The sequence below is a fragment of the Osmerus eperlanus genome, chromosome 10 (assembly GCF_963692335.1).
Source record: "Osmerus eperlanus chromosome 10, fOsmEpe2.1, whole genome shotgun sequence".
Classification (NCBI taxonomy): Eukaryota; Metazoa; Chordata; class Actinopteri; order Osmeriformes; family Osmeridae; genus Osmerus; species Osmerus eperlanus.
In genome coordinates this window covers 7,195,567-7,216,914 of record NC_085027.1, presented here as the reverse complement: position 1 = coordinate 7,216,914, position 21,348 = coordinate 7,195,567, and the positions used below count along the sequence as shown (strand labels likewise).

The window sequence follows — 21,348 nt, the reverse complement described above, 5'->3', positions numbered from 1 at the left end:
TATCATTCCTGAAGTCATTGGGGTATGAGAGGAAACGCCTGCCAGTTTAAGTTTTTTTGTCACTTTGGAGTGTGCGTACATATTCCCTCTGACTGTAGCTCGGCCTGTTAAGAGGGGATGGGAATATCTCGCTGAATGAAACATGTAAAGGTTGTTTGAATAATGTCTAACACTCCCCTGAGGAAAGTGTGCAGAAGCCATTAAAAACATGCCACATGTAATTCAACAGCAACCTACTGTACGTTCCCCCAAGTGTTCAATCCTAACAGACCATGACATCACCCTCCTTGTGATTCAGTACCGCCGTGATCATTTTCATTTAAATACAGAAAAGACTCTTTGCTTCATAGAACAGTCAGAGAAGACATTTTCTGGAATCAATCAATACAGTTTATAACCTATTTATATGTAGCTTACCATGAAAGAAGGGAAAGAGGAGGCATAGAGAAGCCTACTCATTTAACTAGAAGTTCCACTGACTTAGCGACTATGTAAATATCACTCCTCACTGCCTCCTCCCAGACCTGCCACAGACACTTTCCAATCTGGATAATCCCACGTGTAGATAAAGAGTCACATTTTAACACCCCATCCCCTCCAACCCCCCACACCCTTTGTTTCAAACTGTCCCAAACTGGCACTCTGTCACTTACCTTACACACTCTGTCACTTTAACATATTCAGTATTATTTGTATTCTATATTATTTTATTTTTTATTTTATATATATTGTAACTTTATTTTAGATTATATTGTATTTTTATTTTAGATTATATTGTATAGCTCTGCCAGTAGTTTATTTTATTTTGTTGTACATTGTCTACATTCTTTTTGTTCATTATATTTAAATGTTCACTGTTTGCACCTGCCCACCAAAGTAAATTCCTTGTTTGTGACCACTTACTTACATTTACATTTAGTCATTTAGCATACGCTCTTATCCAGAGTGACTTACAGTAAGTACAGGGACATTCCCCCCAAAGAAAGTAGGGTGAAGTGCCTTGCCCAAGGACACAACGTCATTTGGCACTGCCGGGAATCGAACTGGCAACCTTCAGATTACTAGCCCGACTCCCTCACCGCTCAGCCACCTGACTCCCTTACTTGGCAATTAAACTCAATTCTGATTCTGATTCTGAATCATACTGCACACGTTTGGGCCCCCTCTCTACCCAGCTTTCCTCTGGGTTCAAACAGAAAGCAGTAGTCTGATTATGTCAATCAGACAGGAGAGCGAGGGTTCCTCACGGTCCTCAGCCCTATCACTGTAAACAGTAACCACTCATGTTTAAAAGCTTACTTCTGGTGTTGCTTTGATCCCGGAGGTGAAGGGTGGTGGGTGGGAGGCTGGAATTGACACTTATGAAACTAAAGGACAACCTGTGCCAAAATCTTAACTGAGACAAATACAAGCAGAAGTGATGAGAGGATGGATAGGGATGAGAGTTGCTAGCTAGGATGCTAGTTAGCTTGTGTGGCATAGCATGGTCTGACCATGTCATACAGACTCATATTCATATGACAGTTGGAGTCCCATCCAATCACAGATCACAACCTCAGCCGATCCCCTTGGGCTCGAGCAGCCTTAGCTAATCAAAGGTCCAGAACCTCAGAGTGTCCTAGAGTGCCATAGGGAATGCTTCTGTGCTGGCGGGCCTGTCTGGGCTATTCAAAGACAGATAGACAGTGAGTGATGGATAGATGGTGTTTATTGAATTGGATCTGGCAAAGAAAAAGAACGGCTTGCTTTTTTGGTTTTCCCCCTCCCCATTTAAAAAATAATCTCTCACAGTATTCTCTCTCTCTCTCTCTCTCTCTCTCTCTCTCTCTCTCTCTCTCTCTCTCTCTCTCTCTCTCTCTCTCTCTCTCTCTCTCTCTCTCTCTCTCTCTCTCTCTCTCTCTCTCTCTCTCTCTCTCTCTCTCTCTCTCTCTCTCCAAAACAACAGATAAGCCTCTGGCAATATTCACAGCCCTCCATGTGACATCTTCTGTTTATGTTTATCTAAATGGGTCTCAGATCGCTGTGGAAGTTGTCCCGTTGCGGAGCCTGGCAGGGGGCAAAGCAGCTGGGCACTGGAATGAAAATAAGGTACGGGACGAGAAGAGGGATGATTTCTGAAACGATGCTGTATGCAAAAAAGTCTGAATGAGACAGATAAAGGAAAGAGAGAGAAAGAAAGAAAGAAGAAAATGTAAAAGAAGATATTTGTGTGAAATACATTTCATGTAATGGGATACCCTAGTTCTTTGGTCCAAAATAAGGTTACCTGGAGCTTGAAATATACAATAGTCCTGTCTTGCCAGCTTGTCTTCCTATTGAGGTGTTGTTCTCTGCTTGTGCTTCCCAATTTTGTGCTCAGAACAACTCTGTGCTCTGAACATTTTTGCTAAATCGTGTATCAACGGGACTTGACAGAAACCGCCAGGAGAGCCGAAGGGCACCGTATGATTTCTGCTTCTCCAACTGTGTGATTGTAGCCATGCCTAGAACATTCCGACAAGGCACAGCAGCCTGTCGAGGTTAAGAGTGTGGGACTGTGAGAAAGAAACCTCTTATCTGCTGTAGATGTTCCATTGCTCAACCACCCTGCCACTCCTTTTACCTCGATATTTGGTAATGCAGCTATTTGACTTCAATGTTACCATTCTTATGTTTGAGCTGTAGGCAATAACTCTTTCTTGCCAAACAGTCAGCTAGTCAGATAGTCAACAGTCCGCTAGTCAGATAGTCAGCCGGCCAGCCAGCCAATCAGCCAGCCAGTCAAATTTTCAAATCCAAGCTCTCTTCTACTTGAAGCGGAACATCATTTGACAGTTGCTTTCTCCCGTCTTATGTCTGCATCCACACCATTTAGGAGCTATCTCTGGTCCTTCATTTCTACATGCTTATGGCAGCACTTTGATGTAGCGGGTAAAAGGGGATGTGTAGGGTGTGTATGAGTGCGTGTGTGATGAGGGGACGGTGGGCGCTTAATTGGCCCCATTAGTTGGTTTGACTCCCTCCTTCCTCAGCGCCCCTCCAGTCATGGTGAACCGGATTATGCACTCTATATTTGCCTGTCTTTCATCTTGATGCAGTGCTGCCGGTCTTTCCTCATGTCATCTTCCGTTTCTGTGTTGTGTGCCAGTTTTGGTAGAGTACCATACTGTAGTTCCCCACTCAGGTCTTTGGTTTGGACCTATAAAGAGATCATAGATTTCAACAAGGATCCAGTGATTGTTTATGCTTGTCAGATGAAGAGATGTTGGTGCATGTACAGAAGAAAGCCAGGCTGGAGAGCTGACTCAAGCACTCTTTGTATGTGCAGCTTTAAGTGTGAAATTGGCCTGTCAGACTATACATAAATAGAACCATTTGTAACAAAAATAACAAAGTTAGAACCCTTTTCAGGTCACAAAAAAAGTCTGGTTCCAAACCGCGTGTGAAGGAGCAAATCGGCTTCAAACTGAGAACAGACTTCTTCCTAGGTTACAAATGGTTTCACCGTGTATAGAAAGTAGTTCTATACACGGTGAGGATGTCAGGATATTGTCAGGATAGCAAAGCGTCATCCTCTCTCCAGAACTAGACTCGGAGCAGGAAGTGAAGCGGGCCGTTTGCTGACTCCTTATGCTGGTGATGGATCTCCTTGGGTGCAGGACAGGACCTAATGAAGGGCCATTGATGTTAGCTTGGGAACAGGTAACCTTGGATGGTGGCCATGCCCACAGTCTGCAGGTCTGCCATCACTCTACTCCTCTGTCCCTGCCCCCGCCAGACTGAGACATGGATCCACTCAGTGGAATTAGCTTCGTTTTGCAATTTAAACAACTAGCTTAAACAACATGGGAAAAAACTGCAGTTCAGATGGTGAGGAGTTGCTTTTAGCTGTAGTCTTCACAAAGCTGGTACAGGCATCTAATACCTTCTCCACTGCCACAACATACTGTATAGAAGCCAGTTGAAAGACACCATACCATACTGAGAGGTTTAGTATTCAGCTCACTGTGGACGTCATGACTTTGAACATTTGATACTTGTATTTACTGTTGAACGATTGTGTGATGGTACAGTACAATGTGAAGTTACAGTACTATGGAACAAGGACAGGTAGAGATGACCTCTCAATCATGTGTTCTGGAGCAAAATGACTCAACAGTCTCTGTAAGTGCTTTGATTGCTTCCTGTTAGAGCATGTAGCTCTAGCGGTTACAGGGAACATCCAGCACGCACTGCACTCAAGCTGGACCACAATAGGTTAGATATCCCGCTGTAGTCGGTTATTGTGCCGTTGGCACTGTTTTCTTGTGCAGCTCTGTGGTAAATTGATTGCTTTCTCCACCACACACTCCAGCACTTGTGGCCACCAAGCTGTAATCTATAGGTACATCTCTCAATGTACTGTAGGCCCCATCACTTGGAATAATCATGCGTATTGTGTGGATAGTAGTTAAAGTACAAGGACTATGATGCCTTGTATGGGGCAGATAGCATTCATCCAGAGTGTGAATGGTGATCCATATGCGTGTGTCTCTGGTAGCTATCTAATTAGCTTGCTCCCCAGCATTCCAGCCCCACACTAAACAGACAGACAATTTGCTGAAAATCTGTTCTCGTTTGGCCAGCTCCCGTCTGTGGGGGGAAGCAACTATGAATGATAGTTGGTGGGGAAGGAGCCCAAACCCCTGAGGGGGAGGGAACAAGAGAGAGAAGGAAGGAGGGATGGGGGGGTAGGAGGGATAGTGGATAGTAGGAAGGGATAAATGGAAGGGAAAGGTGCAGGGGAGGGAGGATGGGAGAGGTAGGGAGGTAAGGATGATGAGAGGGAGGGGGGGGGTAAAAGAGAGACAGAGTGGTGGATGAAGAGAGAAACTAATAGAGATGTATGAGAGAGAGAGAGATATGAGAGCATAAAGGTGGAGAGTGTGAGAGAAAGGAGGACTGGCGAGTCAGACAGATAGGGGCTGGGGTTTAGAGAGGGGAGGGGTCTTGAGAGAGCCTAGAGAGTGCTCCATTGACACCTGATTGATTGCTATCCCTGCAGGCCTGCAGAGCACCTCTTTTTTCTTTGACATTGTGTGTGTGTGCGTGTGTTTGTGTGCGTCTGTGTGTGTGTGCATGAATTTGTACGTTTGCTCACACATGTTCAACAAAGGTAAATGTGTAATGGCCTCACTAACAGTTCAGAGTCAGCTGTCTGGATGATCCAGTATTATCAATTTTAATCTCCCTCCTGTTTTACTCCCCCCCGTCCTTCCCCCACCATCAACCCACTCCCCAACTCCCTCTACACACACACACACACACACACACACACACACACACACACACACACACACACACACACACACACACACACACACACACACACACACACACACACACACAACTCACCCTCTACTGGTTCTGATGTCTCTCCTGCCTATAGACGGCTCACATCAGCATGCAGGGCCGAATCAAGCCCTGGTGCTACAGGGAAACAGCGGCGCTGATGCACACAATCAGGGGGCCATTTTGTGTCTGGAGGAGATGCATGAGGCTCTTACGCCTCTCTCTGATTTACATGCTCGTCTCGGCCTGCGCTTTGCGTTCAAGAGCGGCTCCGGAGCGTTCCTGCTACTATGTGAAATATGACCATTGAGTGTTAGTGCTGAGTAGAAAGGCAGTGTCCTCATTCAGCCCTGTGGGGATATAAAGCACAGTATTTATACCTGAAGTGAAAGCTTCAAGGATGTGCGGAAGTTACTGCGAGGCTCTCCTGTGTCCCTCTCCACTTCTCCTTTTCTTTTTCCCTTGTTCTCTCATTCTCCTTTCTCTCTCTCTCTCTCTCTCTCTCTCTCTCTCTCTCTCTCTCTCTCTCTCTCTCTCTCTCTCTCTCTCTCTCTCTCTCTCTCTCTTTGTCTCTTTCTCTCTGTCTCTCTCTTTCATGGCTTTTGATTTCTGCAATTCATCAAGGATGAGAAACAAACTGACATGTTCAAACTGACGTGATGTTTTCATGGGGATATTTCTGGGGATATTTCTAGGATTTTCCTAGCAGGACAAGACTTGTTTTTTTTTCCTGATTCTCTGAACCACTCTTCATAATGAGTAAACAAATCGACCTGAGATGCTTGTTTTGGAAATCATGTCATTCCAAATCATTTTGAAACTTGAGCGAAATTGGTTGTTTTCTCTTCTGGGAGATTATGTAGCAATGTGATGTAAGAGATGCAGACATGATAGGAAGCAGTGAGAACTGAATGGGACAACAAATCCACCAACTGCCTAATTTGCTTGGTTTCAACATTGAGTCAAAAAACTGTCAGTGTAAACATGACAAACACTGGTTATGACAAAAATTGGTTATTGAACGATTGAACAGTGTCAATAGTAGTAACACACCGTGAAACACAAAGGCAAGTTTAGTATTTCCAGAGGGGGTTCAAGTGACACAAGTGACAAATCTCTGGGTTCCTCTTCCCAATAGATTGATTTACAGAGCATTTCAGGACTGGGTTTATTTCCGTCTCTCCCGCACGCACTGCCCTTCTACTTCAGTCTTCACCATTTTTATGCAGCAATAAAGGAAATGCACATTGGGCTTTTGTGGGACGACTATAAATTCTCGATAGCCTACTTTGGGAAGCACCATAAATATCGACTGTCTTAGCTTTCAGCATTTGTCACAGTTGGACACAGCTAACTAGGAAGGAAGAGCTACTGGCGTCCTGAGGTGATTTGTTCTTGAACGCACCTTGTGTTTAGATACCCTGAGGCACACACTCTCTGTTAATGAGGTTAACCAACATTTGCTATATGTTCTACAATACAGTACCTTGGCCGTTCAGTACAGTCAGCACGCATGCCAGAAATGTATGCTGTCAAGGCGGGCTTTCACTCAATTTCTCCTCTGCGCCTTACCACAAAATGCTATGACACTTTTTCATTTAACTTCAAACCATCTTATGTTAGCATAATAGCTAAATACTAAAACAAGCTAACAAGCTTGTACTCTAGCCATCATTACAGAGCTCATAATCACGCTTGCCCACTAGATAAAAATACCTGGGCCCTTACCATAAAAGTTGAAGATGTGAGTTCTCGGTTGAAAGCACTAGATTTGACATCTCATGTTAGTCATCCCCTCAGAGGCTTTCCTTGTTAAGGCTGGTGTTGACGAACGCCATTTGATGTCAGTTATGTTTGAAGATCGTTAGGTGACTTGCTGTTTGAAGAGAGCGCAATCTTCCCGCCTCTATCTCTTCTGATCTGAGACGTATGGTGATTGCCCCACTCCGAACACTGAACGCCACATTATTGGTTGTGATACATTTATGAAGAGGCAATGATGCAGTACCATACATTCTTACTGTTTCTTTAGTTTTTTTCTACTATGAGTCCGTCTATACATTAGTTATCCCCTGTTCTAGATCCTACAGTAGTTTCATTTAAGCCTGTTTAAAAGTCCTGGCTAAAGTACTACAGAGGCCTTGCCTCAGTGATGTATCATTGCAGTGTTCTTTGCTCATTTAGCATGTCCTCAATTTAATTCAAATCCTAATTAACTACCTTTGAAAAGAATCTGTGGGATAATTACCATGTGGGGGTGTAGCGGAAGCAATCAAGCTTTACGCAATTTATTTCTGACCACAGGGAAAACCTACAGCGGTACCACTTTTCTTTTTTTGTTCTTTTTTTGCTGAGTGTTACCTTCACTAATTTCCTTTGCAGAGGTTCTGAACATTGAAGTAATGGAAACATGACTAAAAAAGCAGCCTGCTGTAGTGCTGTTGTAGGATGGTAGTTTGGGTTTCAGCAGGGATTTATTGTATTTTGCCTCCTCTAGAACGTCTTTTACTCCATTTGATTGCTAAAATGGACTTAGTTATTTTCTACTCAGTTTATATGTCGATTTGTGCAGGTACAAAACTGACATTTTCTTGGTTACTCTTGTGTTAGGGTGTGTGTTTGAGTTGTTTTTAGGGAACATAACGTCTATTTCGTTCTCTATCAAAATGTCCCCCGAATCCATAATCACATTCTCCCCCAATTTATCACTCCCCCACAGTACACTGATACCCCTGGCCAACACCTTGACAATATCTTAATGAATGAGTCAATTTTAAAACCCAAAGGAGGTGGAATAATGTTACATCTCTGTTCTTGTGTAATAAATTAGATTGACCTCCAAACTCTGACAAAATAGATGACACAAATGTCACTTGTGATCAATTGAATTTGTGAATTAGCTAATGCACCTTCAATGTAGGCTCCTGCATCATACCAAAGCATTCACTTTCTTTGTCACTGACAAACAGTGGAACACTGAGAAAGAGTTCCTCATGTTTAAACTAGTTTGACTAGAAGTTGTGCTGGGTACTTGAGGGAGAGGAAGAAAGAAAGTTTTTCAGTTTGCAGTTTCTCTTAAATAAATCAGTTGATCTACCAGCTTTGCTCTGATAGATTTTCATCAGGAGACTTGCCGTCTGTAAGCCTGTTCGCAGACAGGGGAACCTTTTCAGATGATAAAAAATCCTCTCAGACATCGTTCGCTGTTTTCATCAGTCAGGTGGCATATATGCAATTTTCTGGATGTTCTCAGTCAAGAGGCACTCTCCCAGCCCTAACCCCACGCCACCAACAATAAGCCCCTTTGCCCCCTTACTTACCCTCCCAGCCCCTGCCACCAACAATAATATCCTCCCATTTCAGTGAACTTCACTTCCCAGGGACATCTGCACCAATGTTGTAGTTCTCAGCCCGGATTTGAGCCAGGCCATCTACGCCCATGAGGATCCATTCAGTGGCTCTGGCAGGCGATGACATCCGCTTGTCTTTCATTTCATGTGGCATTAAAAGGGAGATCACAATACAAGCATCCTTTGAGGTGTCTCTTCATTTGCCACTCTCAGATACTGCAGAAAGTGTTTTTATCACAGTTCATAGTGCCGCTCTGTTGGGCATAACTCATTTCAAGACAATCTGGGCTGATGTTTCAAACACAGTCCCAAGGGGTAAGGAAGGACTTCACATCACATAACTGACTTCGTAATTGTTTAGGTTTGTGGGTGTTTGTGTTTGTGTGTGTATGTGTGTGTGATAGTGTGTAAGTGTGTGTGTGTTTGTTTGCATGTGTACTGTGAGTGAGTATTCTCGGGTGTGTGAGTGTGTGTGTGGTGTGTCTGTTCCTTCTCAGTTTCTCTGGCTGCCTGTTCCAACCGTGGAACTATAATTTAATATGACTGGATATTGATTGTTATTTACTGTGTTGTCAAGGTGAGCAGGAGTCTCAACTTTGTGGGTAAATAGCTCCCCCAACACACTGTTACTAAATCAACACTGTTGACCCAGAACTGTTGACTTTCTGTCTCTTAGCTATTTCCTAACATTTCTGAAGATTGAGCTTGTCAAAAAACTTGATGTTGACTTTGACACACTGGTGAGCCAAGGACTTGCTTCTGTAAAGTATTAGCTGAACTGTGGATGCACATTCCTGACTTTGTTTTTTGAAGTGTGCTTAGGAAACTATTGAGTACCCACCAAATGAGGAGGAGAAGCGAAAAATCATGGTTCTCTAATATCTGTTCATGACCTCAAGAATATCATGTGAGATGGCAGAAACTGTAAAAGTAAGCTGTGGTGTTAGCATAAGTACTGTGTAGTAAGTTCAAATTAGGTTGTTACAGGGTTAACTCAAAATTCACATTTAGTTGATACTGCTATGATTGGTTGGTCAGAGAGGGCAGGTGGGTGAGTGGACACTAGAACATGATCTGCTGAAGAGTTGCTCCAGCACGTTAAATATGACATTCCACCGACACATCGCCTTGCCATAACAGTCTCCCAAGGCCTGACCTTAGCAGTTTACAGTTGGTTGTTCTGTTGGCTGTAGAGGCTCAGTATCCATAGGGGTTGAAGCAGTAACCTAATGTTCGTGTTGGCCTTCCTTCCTCTCAGGACCAGTGGCAGTGATCAGTGGTGAGGAAGACTCTGCCAGTCCCCTTCATCATGTCAACCACGGCATCATCACCCCCTGCACCCTGGATGCTGGTCCTGATGCGGTTGTCATAGGGATGACCCGTATCCCAGTCATAGAGAATCCTCAGTACTTCCGGCACGGACATAACTGCAACAAGCCTGCCACCTGTAAGTAGCAAAATAGAGTTTCACTAAGATGCACAGTTTTTTTAAACATTGTACCCAGTAATCATCATTATTGTAAATACTCAATGATTTTAGCGAGGACAAATATATAAAAAGGAATGCTGCAGTGGCGGACAAGTTAACATGTTGTTACTGTATGTGAAACCTTTTGATATACTTCTAACATAATTAGACTGACTGTTTTTTTGGAGCGGTCTGATAAGTATAAACTTCTCCGCAGTCATAGTCCTCTGCCACTTATTTCTATCTGATTCTACTTCTGACTTTCAGATCTCCTCCCTTTTCACTCTTTAGTAATGTAATGTTTGAAGACCAAAATGGGGTGCCTTTTGATCCCCGCCACACTTTAATCTCTCTGCATCAGCTTTAAAAGAGATCTTGTTAAGCTGCCGGCCTCCATTTTGATTGTAATTAATTGAAAAATAGATGTAAAAATAGAAGCCTTTCATGAAAGGAGGAGGGAATATTGTTGTAAAGATGATTTTATTGGGTTTTGTCTTGTTCCGTGGTTAAGTGCCCTATCTAAGGATGTGCTCTGGCCCTTGGGCAATGTAAAATTTAAAGTCATCTACAGAGGCAAAGTGATCATATGGCGTTCGCATCTGGTTGCAAAAAGACCAGGCACTTTATGTTTGATCTGTTTAGACAAAAACAGGCTTTTGTGAGCCAGCTCCAGGCATTCAGACAGGCCCCCTTGGGACTCATGTTCCAGGTTGGAGAAAGACAAGATCAGTTTAAGGCCTAATTACTCACAATTACATCAACTGCTCAAGAGAAACATTAGAAACAGCAGTGCCAGCCAAAAATCAGGAAAGTCGGATGTCTGTTACTGCCTTCAAAACCAACAGGAGTCAAGTACGGAGAACTTGAACAATACGTCTTATCATTTTTTCCTCATGGTTTCGAGCAAGCCTTTGCATTTTCTGGATGTTAACTATCCATGGTTTGTTTTGATTGAACATTGTTTACGCTTTGACTGGCAACTCAAAATGGCCATTCGTCTAAATACAGGACGTGTCTTTAAGAAGGGAGCCAATGAGAGGGAAGGAAATCCCATTTAGAGGTGATAAATAAATGAGTGTACTTATGTATTATGAATGGCATGAATTCTTAATATTCAGGCAACGACTGATTTATATCCCGTCATGCCTGCCACAGGAGATCTGTTTGGGAACTAATGAATAAATGACAGTTGGCTCAAATGGAACTTTTTGCCATTGTCATGCACCTGGAATTGAAAGTCAGATGAGGCCTAAAACACCAGTTTTGCAGCCTGCGAGCCAAACATTTCTAAAATTGACATCAGTAATATGGATAATATTCTTTTGTTTGAAGGTACTTCACATGCACATCCAGATATTTAGGGAACGATAAATAACGTGACCTCTGATCTCATCATTGGATGGAGCATAAGGTCAAGTTGTCAAGAACGACATCCTGTAAGGATGAAAATCAAAGGGCCCCAGCCGTGGCCTGTAGCACATGTCCGTTTTGCTGCACATGAAATATGGACCTGGGAGCCCTCCTCAACCCCCAAGGTGCTTGTGAGAGCTTGGAGGGGAGATGACATGGAGAACAGGGCACGTTGGCCAGCCTTCTGGCTCTACTCTACTTTCCGTTTAATAAATCACTTCACTTACACTGCCTAAGGGCATGCCCTGGGGCCTTGGCCACTACTGGAGGCCTGTCCTTCTGCCTCCCAGCCCCCAGCCCTGCCACTCACTCTCCCTGATAGTTCCAGACCCCCATGGACAATGCTCTGTGTCAAACTGCAACCTTTTTTAGCCACTCAAATGGTAAAATATGGTTTAATTATTGATGTTGGGCCATGGATCTATAATTTATTCATTCATTTACTTGAAAGCTTCTTATCCTGTTGCCTGGAGGGCTTGTGCTGAGAGGTCGGAAATGCATGTGCTCTCAACCCTCCATGTGGGTGCACGCACGCACACACACGTACACACACACGTACACACTCCCTACTCCATCCCCCCCCCCACAACATGCCTTGGACATTACTTATGTCCATCACAGTTTAGCACATCAGCATTCCACAGAATGCGGGGTGTCACTCAAACAAAGTATCCTCAGAGCCTTGTGGGAGTAGGGGACTACATCAGGGGGAAGAGAAGCTCACACATGACAGGCTCTCTCAGTCAGGCCACATGTCTCTGTTGAGGGCCAGCAATCTACAATTCTAATGTCCTTGGACCTTGCCCCTGACCCTGTGCACTGCTGGGCTGCATTCACACCATTAGGGATCCTCCCATTAGGTAGCACAGTAGGTCCCTGAAAAGGCCCAAGGTACACATGTCTTGACTGCTATTGTTGAAGCCAGGGTGCTCATTAAAATATGAATCAGAGAGGAATTCTGACATATCCTCTAACATAAAAATGTGAGTTTCATAACAGATTCGTTCTGTCAAAGCTGGACTCGGCCAAGCTGCCAGATGTAAAAAGTAAAAACAGTCTTCTTGCAACGTGGATGTGAAAACATGCCCGTATGTTAGAAAACAAGCCTGTCGTCCAAAAGAGGAACTCTGGATGAGCCAAATTCCTATATGCCACAAATCTGTAAACAGGAAATCCTGCATGATTAAAATAACGTGTGGAATCAGCAGAGGTTTTTTCCCCCAAGTGAAAGTTAACGGGCCAAACCAAGGGAAGTGTAGCCTTATTAAGAAGATAAGGAGAGAATGGCAGGACAATTCCTCAGCCCTAATGACAGATCCCTATCAAACTAACACTTCTGTCTCCGAGCAACTTTCTTTTGTTTTATCACTCACTCTGCTATTTTAATTATGGATTTGTCACGTCCCGCCAGGCGGAATTAGACAATACCTTTTGATGTTGGAGGAGAGAGCAAGCCCTTTCCATTATACGCATGTTAATAGCCTGAGTAGTGATATGCAGTCGTGGCCAGTACAGACCTTTCTTTGTCCACTCTGCCTTTTTAAATGATGTAACCTTAATGAACCTCAAGGTAATATTTTGAAGATGAAAATGTTTCCTACTGAGGCACCAGTGACTCATTTGACAATTTAAAGGACACATAAATGTATGAGGGCTCTACGCGTTTGAAAAGGCTTTTGCTAGAAGTGGGATTTTATGAATATCTTAGAATAGGGAGGCAATAGAATATTTTGAGCCTTGATGTCAGTGTCTCTTGGTGCACAATACAAGTCCAATTATTCGACATTACCGGTAGTGGCTTGAATGAAATGACTTAGAAGATCCTCACAGCTAGCTTATCTGTGGCCAGGGGTCACTGCCGTCTGCAGCATTGCAGACGACCCTGGCATGTTGTCAATGACGGCGTATGAGAGGAGACGGGGCACAAAGCACTCTCAACATCTTCCCCCCGCCCATCCCCCCAACCCACACAGTTACACTCTCACATTCAGAGACAGGCTGGGCTTCTGTGCATCAATCTGGTCTCACAGATGATGGCTAACACACACACACACACACACACACACACACACACACACACACACGCACACACTCTCCTTCAGGAATACAGTACTGTACGTAGACAGACGCGCACACATGCACACACACATACACACACACACGTATACACACTAACCTGATCACCTGTGTAAATCTCACCCGCACGTCCTTTTATTTCCCCTCTAAGCCACTGGGGAGTACGAGGGGGGAGGGGGGGGGGGTCTCAGGTGAGGGAGGATAAATGAATGAGCCCGGGGACAGTGGCTTTAATCTCAGGGCTTTCTACCCAGCCGCTCTGTGTAAATAGGTTGCTGGATGCAGCTTGAGAGGGCCTGCAGAGGGAAGCTGAAGGTTAGAGTAGCATGTCCTAGTCTACGACGGCAGCTCAACCTGTAATGGCTGTCTGAGGGGCAAGAGAGATGGCAGCAAAAAACAGAGCCACACACCACTTAGTGGACAGAATAAGTGAATATAGATGAGATGTTTAAACCAAGAGAGGCTGGGGTCTCCAGCAGAGCAGCTGGGCCTGCTGCCTCTTGACGGAAGGTCATGCTGAGTGTGTTAGATCTGATGCTGATGCTCTGGGCCTGAGTCAGGATGGCACTGGACATCAGAATATGGAGGCCATGTCTACATTCAGATGATGCAAGTGGATCACTTTCAAGAGTTTGCCATGGAACCTAAAACATACCCACAACATAGTTAACATAGCATGACTTTGCTGTAGAGCAATCGTATACAGTGCAAACAGTCCAGTATGAAGGTTGTCAGAAGGTCTCATGAAACCTTTTTTTTTCTCCAAGAATTCCATTGACTGAGTGTTGTGCTACAAATGTACACGCTGAATGATTTAATTAGGCTTATTACCCCTAACCTTTTCATCCACACACCTCTTTTCAATGGATAATTGCCTGAATCCCCCAAATCATCTTCCCCTTCAACAGCCACCCATGGCTCAATGCACCAGCGCTCGCTGACTATTGTTTATCAGCTGTCTGTGTGTACGGGGACCGATCTTTCTGCTTGGGATGCACGATCGTGGCTGTGGATTAAATGAAAAAAAAAAGATGAAGCGTGGGGGGAGGGGGTGGGGACTGTGGCCCCAGGTGGATCCCTCACAGATGGCATGCAGACAAAGCAGGGATTTTGGATAGGAATCACATTTGCATTATTGTTATTTGTATTTGATGGAAACCTGGAACACCTGAGTTGAGAGAGTGGTGGGAGTATGCTAAGTGCGCGTGGAGGTGTGCTGGAGTGTGTGTGCTTGTGCTCAGGGGTACGTACGTCCACGTAGGTATGTGTGTGTGCGTCTATGTGTGTGTTTGAGAGCATGGAGGCGTGTGTGTGTTTGTCTGCAGGGAGCATGCTGATTGAGAGGGCTGTATCCCTAGCTAGGTGGTCCCCTAGCTGTTTCCTCTGCACAGAGTGGGCAGTCCTCACCTTTGTTATTGCATCTTAGAAGTCTTCATACTGTAGTTTAATCATGAGGTATATGTGCTGTGCAGATTTTCAAATACCTCTTGAGTCAGCATGAAAAGGAAATACACTATGTTGTACTTTAACTTCTTTCATATAGAGGCACTGTTTATTTCATAAATAATCTGTGCTATAATTGAAAAAATCGATTAAGACTGAAGTGTGGTCATCATAAAATAATGTATATCCAACAAACTTAAATTAGAAAAACATTCAGCTCCCTACTTTTTCACTGATTCTACCCATGTTAAATGCACCACCTGTCATTTTTTTAGTGCTGGGAGAACTGAGGTACTTACAGTGTACTGTAGCTAGTTACTTTCTCACCCACCCACCTAGCCCTCACCAGCTGTTGAAGTGAACTTTTGTTTCTTGAGCTAGCACTGCATTTTAAGGAGTCACAAGCTTTAATTTTTGTCCAGTAAAAGTATTTTACTCAAAGGCCAAATGATAAGTGTTAAGAAATCCAAGCGGGTGGGTAAGTAGCAGCTAACTTTCAGTGCATCCTCAGACACTAAACTAAACACAGAAAATGTGTAAATGCTAAACTTCAACAATTAATTAATCAGAAATACGAAAGTTGTGTAATCATAATGCAAGATGTTTTAAGTTTGAATCTTTGGAGGCAAGTGAATGACTGGCTAACAAACTCAGATGAGAATGTACTGAGAATTATCTAGGTAATAAATCAGGTAACAGGACTGCAGTCAGTGAAGAAACCTCAAGGACGCCTCAACAAGAGTTCTCACCAGTACTTGCTGCCTCTTAGAATGCCAGCTAGCCATATGGAATATACTCCTCCCAAACGAATGCTAGCAAGAATTCTGAACAGGTGCAGAGCAAACTGATTATTTACCTTCCCAATGCCCTTTCATGTTATTCTCCATCCCTTCAATTCTCTGGTGGATTTTTCAAAAGCACATAAATGCAATGTGGCAAAGCCCAGATCGCAATTACACCAACTGTGTGCCAGAGACTCAATCTCATTAAAAAAAAACATTTTGCAATACCTCTCAGCCTATCTATTTTAGTTTCAATCTTTACAAAAAGTCCATGGGTGTCTTATCTAGCTGCAGTGTTTTGGGCAAGAGTTTCTAGGCCCTCTCTGTATCAATAAGGCAATTGAGACAACAACGATCATTACATGCTCCAGCATCGGGCGCATCTTGTTAGTGTCCCATCTGGGCAAACGTGGCCTGGCTGTTCCATTCCAATGTATTTCACAGCATCCTCTTAGATGTCCTTGAACAGAAGTAAGCACATTCTCTGGTGGCTCATATTCAAACCCTGTGTCCCGTGTCTGTCTATCCTCTCCCCTGCCCCTCTCTCTGTCTCTCTCTCCCACCCACTTTCTCTCTCCCTTTGACTTTCTTTCTCCACCCCCCTCTGCACCTCTGTCCTTCTCTCTCTCTCTCTTTTTCCCCAACCACTCTCTCCATCTGTGCTGGCCCCCCCATCTCTCTCTCCACTGCAGACGTACAGCACATAAAACGACGTGACATCATCCTGAAGCGTGAGTTGGGAGAGGGGGCATTCGGGAAGGTCTTCCTGGCGGAGTGCTACAACCTGAGCCCAACCAAGGACAAGATGCTGGTGGCTGTCAAGGTATTAGAGATGGACCTCACTTATTTTCCTCCTCTTTTCCTCTTCTCTTCTCTCCTCTTCTCTGCTTTTCTTGTTATTTCCTTTCCTACCATCTCCCCTCCGCTCCTCTCTTCTCAGGACATGAATTTGGTGGCTGTCAAGGTAAATGATGATCCCTCAATTAGACACAGTAGTGTCTTTCCAGGTCTGTCTTTCACCATGTGTTCACCCTTATCTCAGAAAGTAGATAACACCTAATGGGGCATTGTACTGAAAAACATGCGTCAAATTCTCAGAAGAGATAGATTGAGAAATGTCCGTGAGAGTGACTATCACGCCAAGTTGTAATACTTCAGGAAGGGTGAATGGTGAGCCATCACTCAGGAAGCTTTTTTGACTCGTAAAATGAGAATTGCAAGTAAGAGTCTTGATACATTCTGTGACAAATAGTATTTCCAGAGCTGTGTCTAAGGAGTATTGGTTCACATTCATGACAAATTAAGAGTCTCTTCATCATGATGGCACCACCATCATCCCTCTTCATCAGTGCGTGCACAACTGTAAATGTTGGCGGGAACGGAATTCCTCAAGTCAGGTGGTGTTGTCAAGGTCTCTAGGGAACGGAGATCTAGCATCCACCACAAGAGAAGTTGGCTGAAGAGGGTGGGCTAGTAAACAACAGGGGGCTAATGAAGAGTCCCAGAGAGGCACATATACGCAACCCTTCTACGGGCTGCAGCCCTCCAGACATGTCCATCTGTCTAAAGCCCCCACCCCCCTGGAGGTGGATCCCTCAGCTATGCCCACTCCCCCCAGAGGTGGTGGATCCCCCTGCCATGACCAAACCCCCCAGTGATGATGGATCATGTGGTTCAAAGGAGAGGTTCCTGGGCCGGCTGGTGTAATTAGGAAGGGAGAAGACCACATGCTGCTTGGACATCATCATACAGTAAAAGCTGTAACAGTCTCTTGAAAGCCCACCGTGACATAACGCGCGTGAAAAGGTCACACACGGTTTTGGGGTGGAGATAATATGCGATTTGTGGATCATCCACATCCTTAATGGTAGGAAAGCTACAACCTTGACCTTTACTTTCATTGACCAAGCTGCAAATGTCTCAGTTCAGAACAGCCATGATGGGAGTCTTTGTACTGAGTGTATACAGTATCTGTGGAGGGCATTGTGTGTTCGACCATGCATATCAAATCAAATCAAATTTATTTGTATAGCCCTTTTTACACGCAAGCATGTCACAGAGGGCTTCACATATGCCCATATGTGAAGCATGTGGGCATATGTGAAGATGCATATCTCATCATACTTTCATCATATCACACAATGAAACCCTCAAGGTAAAATCACTTCAATTCCTTTCTGCTCTTCATATCTTCAAGTTGTGCAGAGGTTGAGTCTACCTCACAACCACAACCTTGTACATCCTCTCTTTATTTTTCTCTCTCACTCTCTTGCTCCTTTTCTCTCTTTCTCTCTCACTCTCAATTTAAGATTCTGTTTGTGCTTGCTTTCTAACCTTTCCATATCCGTGTGCATCTTCTCAGAGGGTGTGCACGGAATACATTCTTAAGGTCAGTAAAGAGAAAAAGAGTCATCAGTGCTCCTCCAATTTGCTTTGGTGGAGCACTCGGAGTTATTATTTTGGAGTAGCGCCCAGAGATGAAACATTTCATTTGACTACCAGTCGATTTTTATAATAGAATTTTATGAGCTTTTACTTACAGTACTGTTTATCACCAGTATCCTTGAGAGATGCAGAGGAAGAGCATGTATACTGTAAAGTAAAGGCATTTCAGAAGGCCAAGCCCAATAGTAATGAAAGTGGTATCTTAAGAGAGTGGAAGTCAAGGGCAGAAAAGATCAAGTGAGAGAACTTATGTATTTTTTGTTCCGTGACACAGTGTCAAGAGTTTTTCATGGAGAATCAAACATGTTATTATCATGTTATTATACATTTTTGATTTTCTGCTGGGGACACTGTGGTGCAGGCAGGCAATGATGACAACCCATCAGGATTTTATATTTTAAATGTACTCCACTTCAAAGGGATACATGCTCTATCTGCTTTATCCTATTACAAATCAAGTCTTTTTTTTATACTGGAAAGTTGTGACTGTCCTGCCTTCAGGCAGATGGCGGTGATGTGTGACTAGATAGTATATGACAGGACTATTAAGATTGCACCTTCAGTACCGTAAATCCCAGGAATTACAACTCCTGTAGTATATTCTTCTTAAATAATTAATTGTCTTACTCATGTTATGCTGGATGTATATAGTATATATACATACTACAATACCAAGTAAAGGTTAAGGATGACAGATAATTGATTTATAATCTGTCAAATCATACAGCACGTACAATGTTACAGTCACTGTCACCAAATACCTCTTAGTCTAAATACAGTACTGTATAGTCCATGCATGGAACAAGACAAGTGAATACAGTACATGAATACAACAACATGCGTCCTTCCTTTTAGACCCTGAAAGATCCCAACCTGTCAGCCAGGAAGGACTTCCAGAGGGAGGCGGAGCTCCTTACCAACCTGCAACACGAGCACATCGTTAAGTTCTACGGCGTGTGTGTGGATGGAGACCCGCTCATCATGGTGTTTGAGTACATGAAGCACGGAGACCTTAACAAGTTCTTGAGGTACACACGTACACACGTACACACACTCAGAATTACTAAAATACTTGCATGTTTCCTTAACATAGAGCTATTTGTTACTTGTTATTTAACATAATAGTCAGTACAAGTGAAAGGTAAAAGAGTGAATTTGCTAGTATTCGCTAGAATACTAGCAAAGAAAAAGTCTTTGGGGGTTTTGGGTTTGATGTCTGTGACGGAAATAATTGAAAAGAAGACTGATGTTATGATTGAGTTTGTGTGTCCCTTACTGCGATACTGTTATATTATTTTTTGTTATTTATTTATTTAAATTGTATTTATAAATGTTTTATGAATCTTTTCTGAATTGAAAAGCAATCCCTTGAATGATGAAATTATTTCATTAAACGAGCAAGACACCACTAATTTTTTTTTCTGGTCTCCTAGAACCGTATTTTGTTGATCCCGGACTTCAATTAATCCATATGCAGAAAATAACAGTCCAGTCTCAACACCTAAATAGTGATGATGTATTTGACATGTCATTTTTACTCTTGATTATTTTACCTCAATACACAACAGTAGTGCCCCTAGATAGATAGATAGATAGATACATTGATACATATAATATATACATGTGTGTGTGTATGTATAAAGAGAGAAAGACACAGAGAATGACAGAAAGAGAACAATTTAAGGCATGAATTGAGACACCCAGCAGTGAGAGAGGTAGAGGTGGAGAGAGAAATTGAGAGAAAAGGAAAATGGAAGAAGGAAAGTGAGAGAGAAGGATAGAAAGAAAGAGGGGATAGAGAAAACTAGCGAGCAGTCACCCCATGGTGCCACTTCTGCAATCAGCCAAAGGCTCTATTCTCTCAGTGTTGATGAGGACAAAAGAGTACTAGTGTGTAATTCCTGAGAGAAATCTTGCTTGTTTTCATCCATGAACAGAGAGAAAAGTATGTGAAAGTGGTACAGAGATATTTTGTTATTCCAATACGGTTATTTTGAAATGTTGAAATGATTGCTTTCCAGGTACTAGAAGTGGAATTTATTTAGAAGTGACTACGTTTTTTGATCTAAAGCTTGTCCAAACATGGCTAACAACAGTTTTTTTCTGCTTTAACCATGTACTTATTCAGATAAGATTAGTTTATGTTATGAGAAAGAACTTGGTAACATTTTACCCGGATGGTTAACAGTTTGTGAACTGCGGTGAATAGAAACTACTGTAAATAATCTAGTATTATTTTATCTTTTATAAACAAGGGACCAAGTGAGCGTCCCCAATAAAAGGTGAATGTTTGTGATTTGTGATTGGGGTTTCCTGTTGCAGAGCTCATGGGCCTGACGCCATGATCCTAGTGGACGGCCAGCCGCTGCAGTCCAATGGGGAGCTGGGCCTCTCTCAGATGCTTCACATCGGGACACAGATTGCCTCCGGGATGGTGTACTTGGCCTCCCAGCACTTCGTCCACCGGGACCTGGCCACGCGCAACTGTCTGGTGGGCAACGGTTTGCTGGTGAAGATTGGAGACTTTGGGATGTCCAGAGATATCTACAGCACTGACTACTACCGGGTAAGGCTGGGAATAGGGATGTTGGGTTAAAGGCCTGAGGGGAAATGCTATTTGTGATCAGTCAGTTGCTTTAGGTGTCTTTGATTTGGTTTGCCCGGTGTGACAGGTGGGCAGATTTGGACATTATGCCACTGGCTGGGTAAGTGCTGTGTAAGCGAAATTAAGCGTACCTAAAGTAGTTGAGGGACAACAAATGGTGTTTGAACCCAGGTCTGTTTATTTCGTATTTTCTGTGTTTTTTTCTGCATGGTCGAATAAATACACTTCAATATGCACATGCATTGGATGATTTGTAAATATTTACATGCCAACCCATCACAGAGTGAGGGAGTTGAGATAAAGTAATATTTTTTGAAATGTATACTCTGTGTTGGCACCTGAAAAACTTTTGCCCATTTCATCCTTTAAATGCATCAGGATGGTGAAAAGGTAATCAAATCCAGGAAGAACGAAGACAATATTGTTTGACGTTCTCTCTTTTCTTTAATAAATTACTCA

At 43.3% G+C, this 21,348-nt stretch overlaps 1 protein-coding gene across 1 annotated transcript in view; it reads left to right on the top strand.

Moving 5' to 3' along the window:
• The window catches only part of ntrk3b (neurotrophic tyrosine kinase, receptor, type 3b), an 86,201-nt gene that overhangs the window by 57,013 nt on the left and 7,840 nt on the right, over positions 1 to 21,348 (top strand). The window contains exons 11-14 of the mRNA XM_062471874.1: positions 9,919 to 10,107; positions 16,532 to 16,662; positions 19,140 to 19,312; positions 20,607 to 20,850. Coding sequence (XP_062327858.1) covers positions 9,919 to 10,107; positions 16,532 to 16,662; positions 19,140 to 19,312; positions 20,607 to 20,850 — 737 coding nt within the window. The remainder of the gene's footprint in view (positions 1 to 9,918; positions 10,108 to 16,531; positions 16,663 to 19,139; positions 19,313 to 20,606; positions 20,851 to 21,348) is intronic.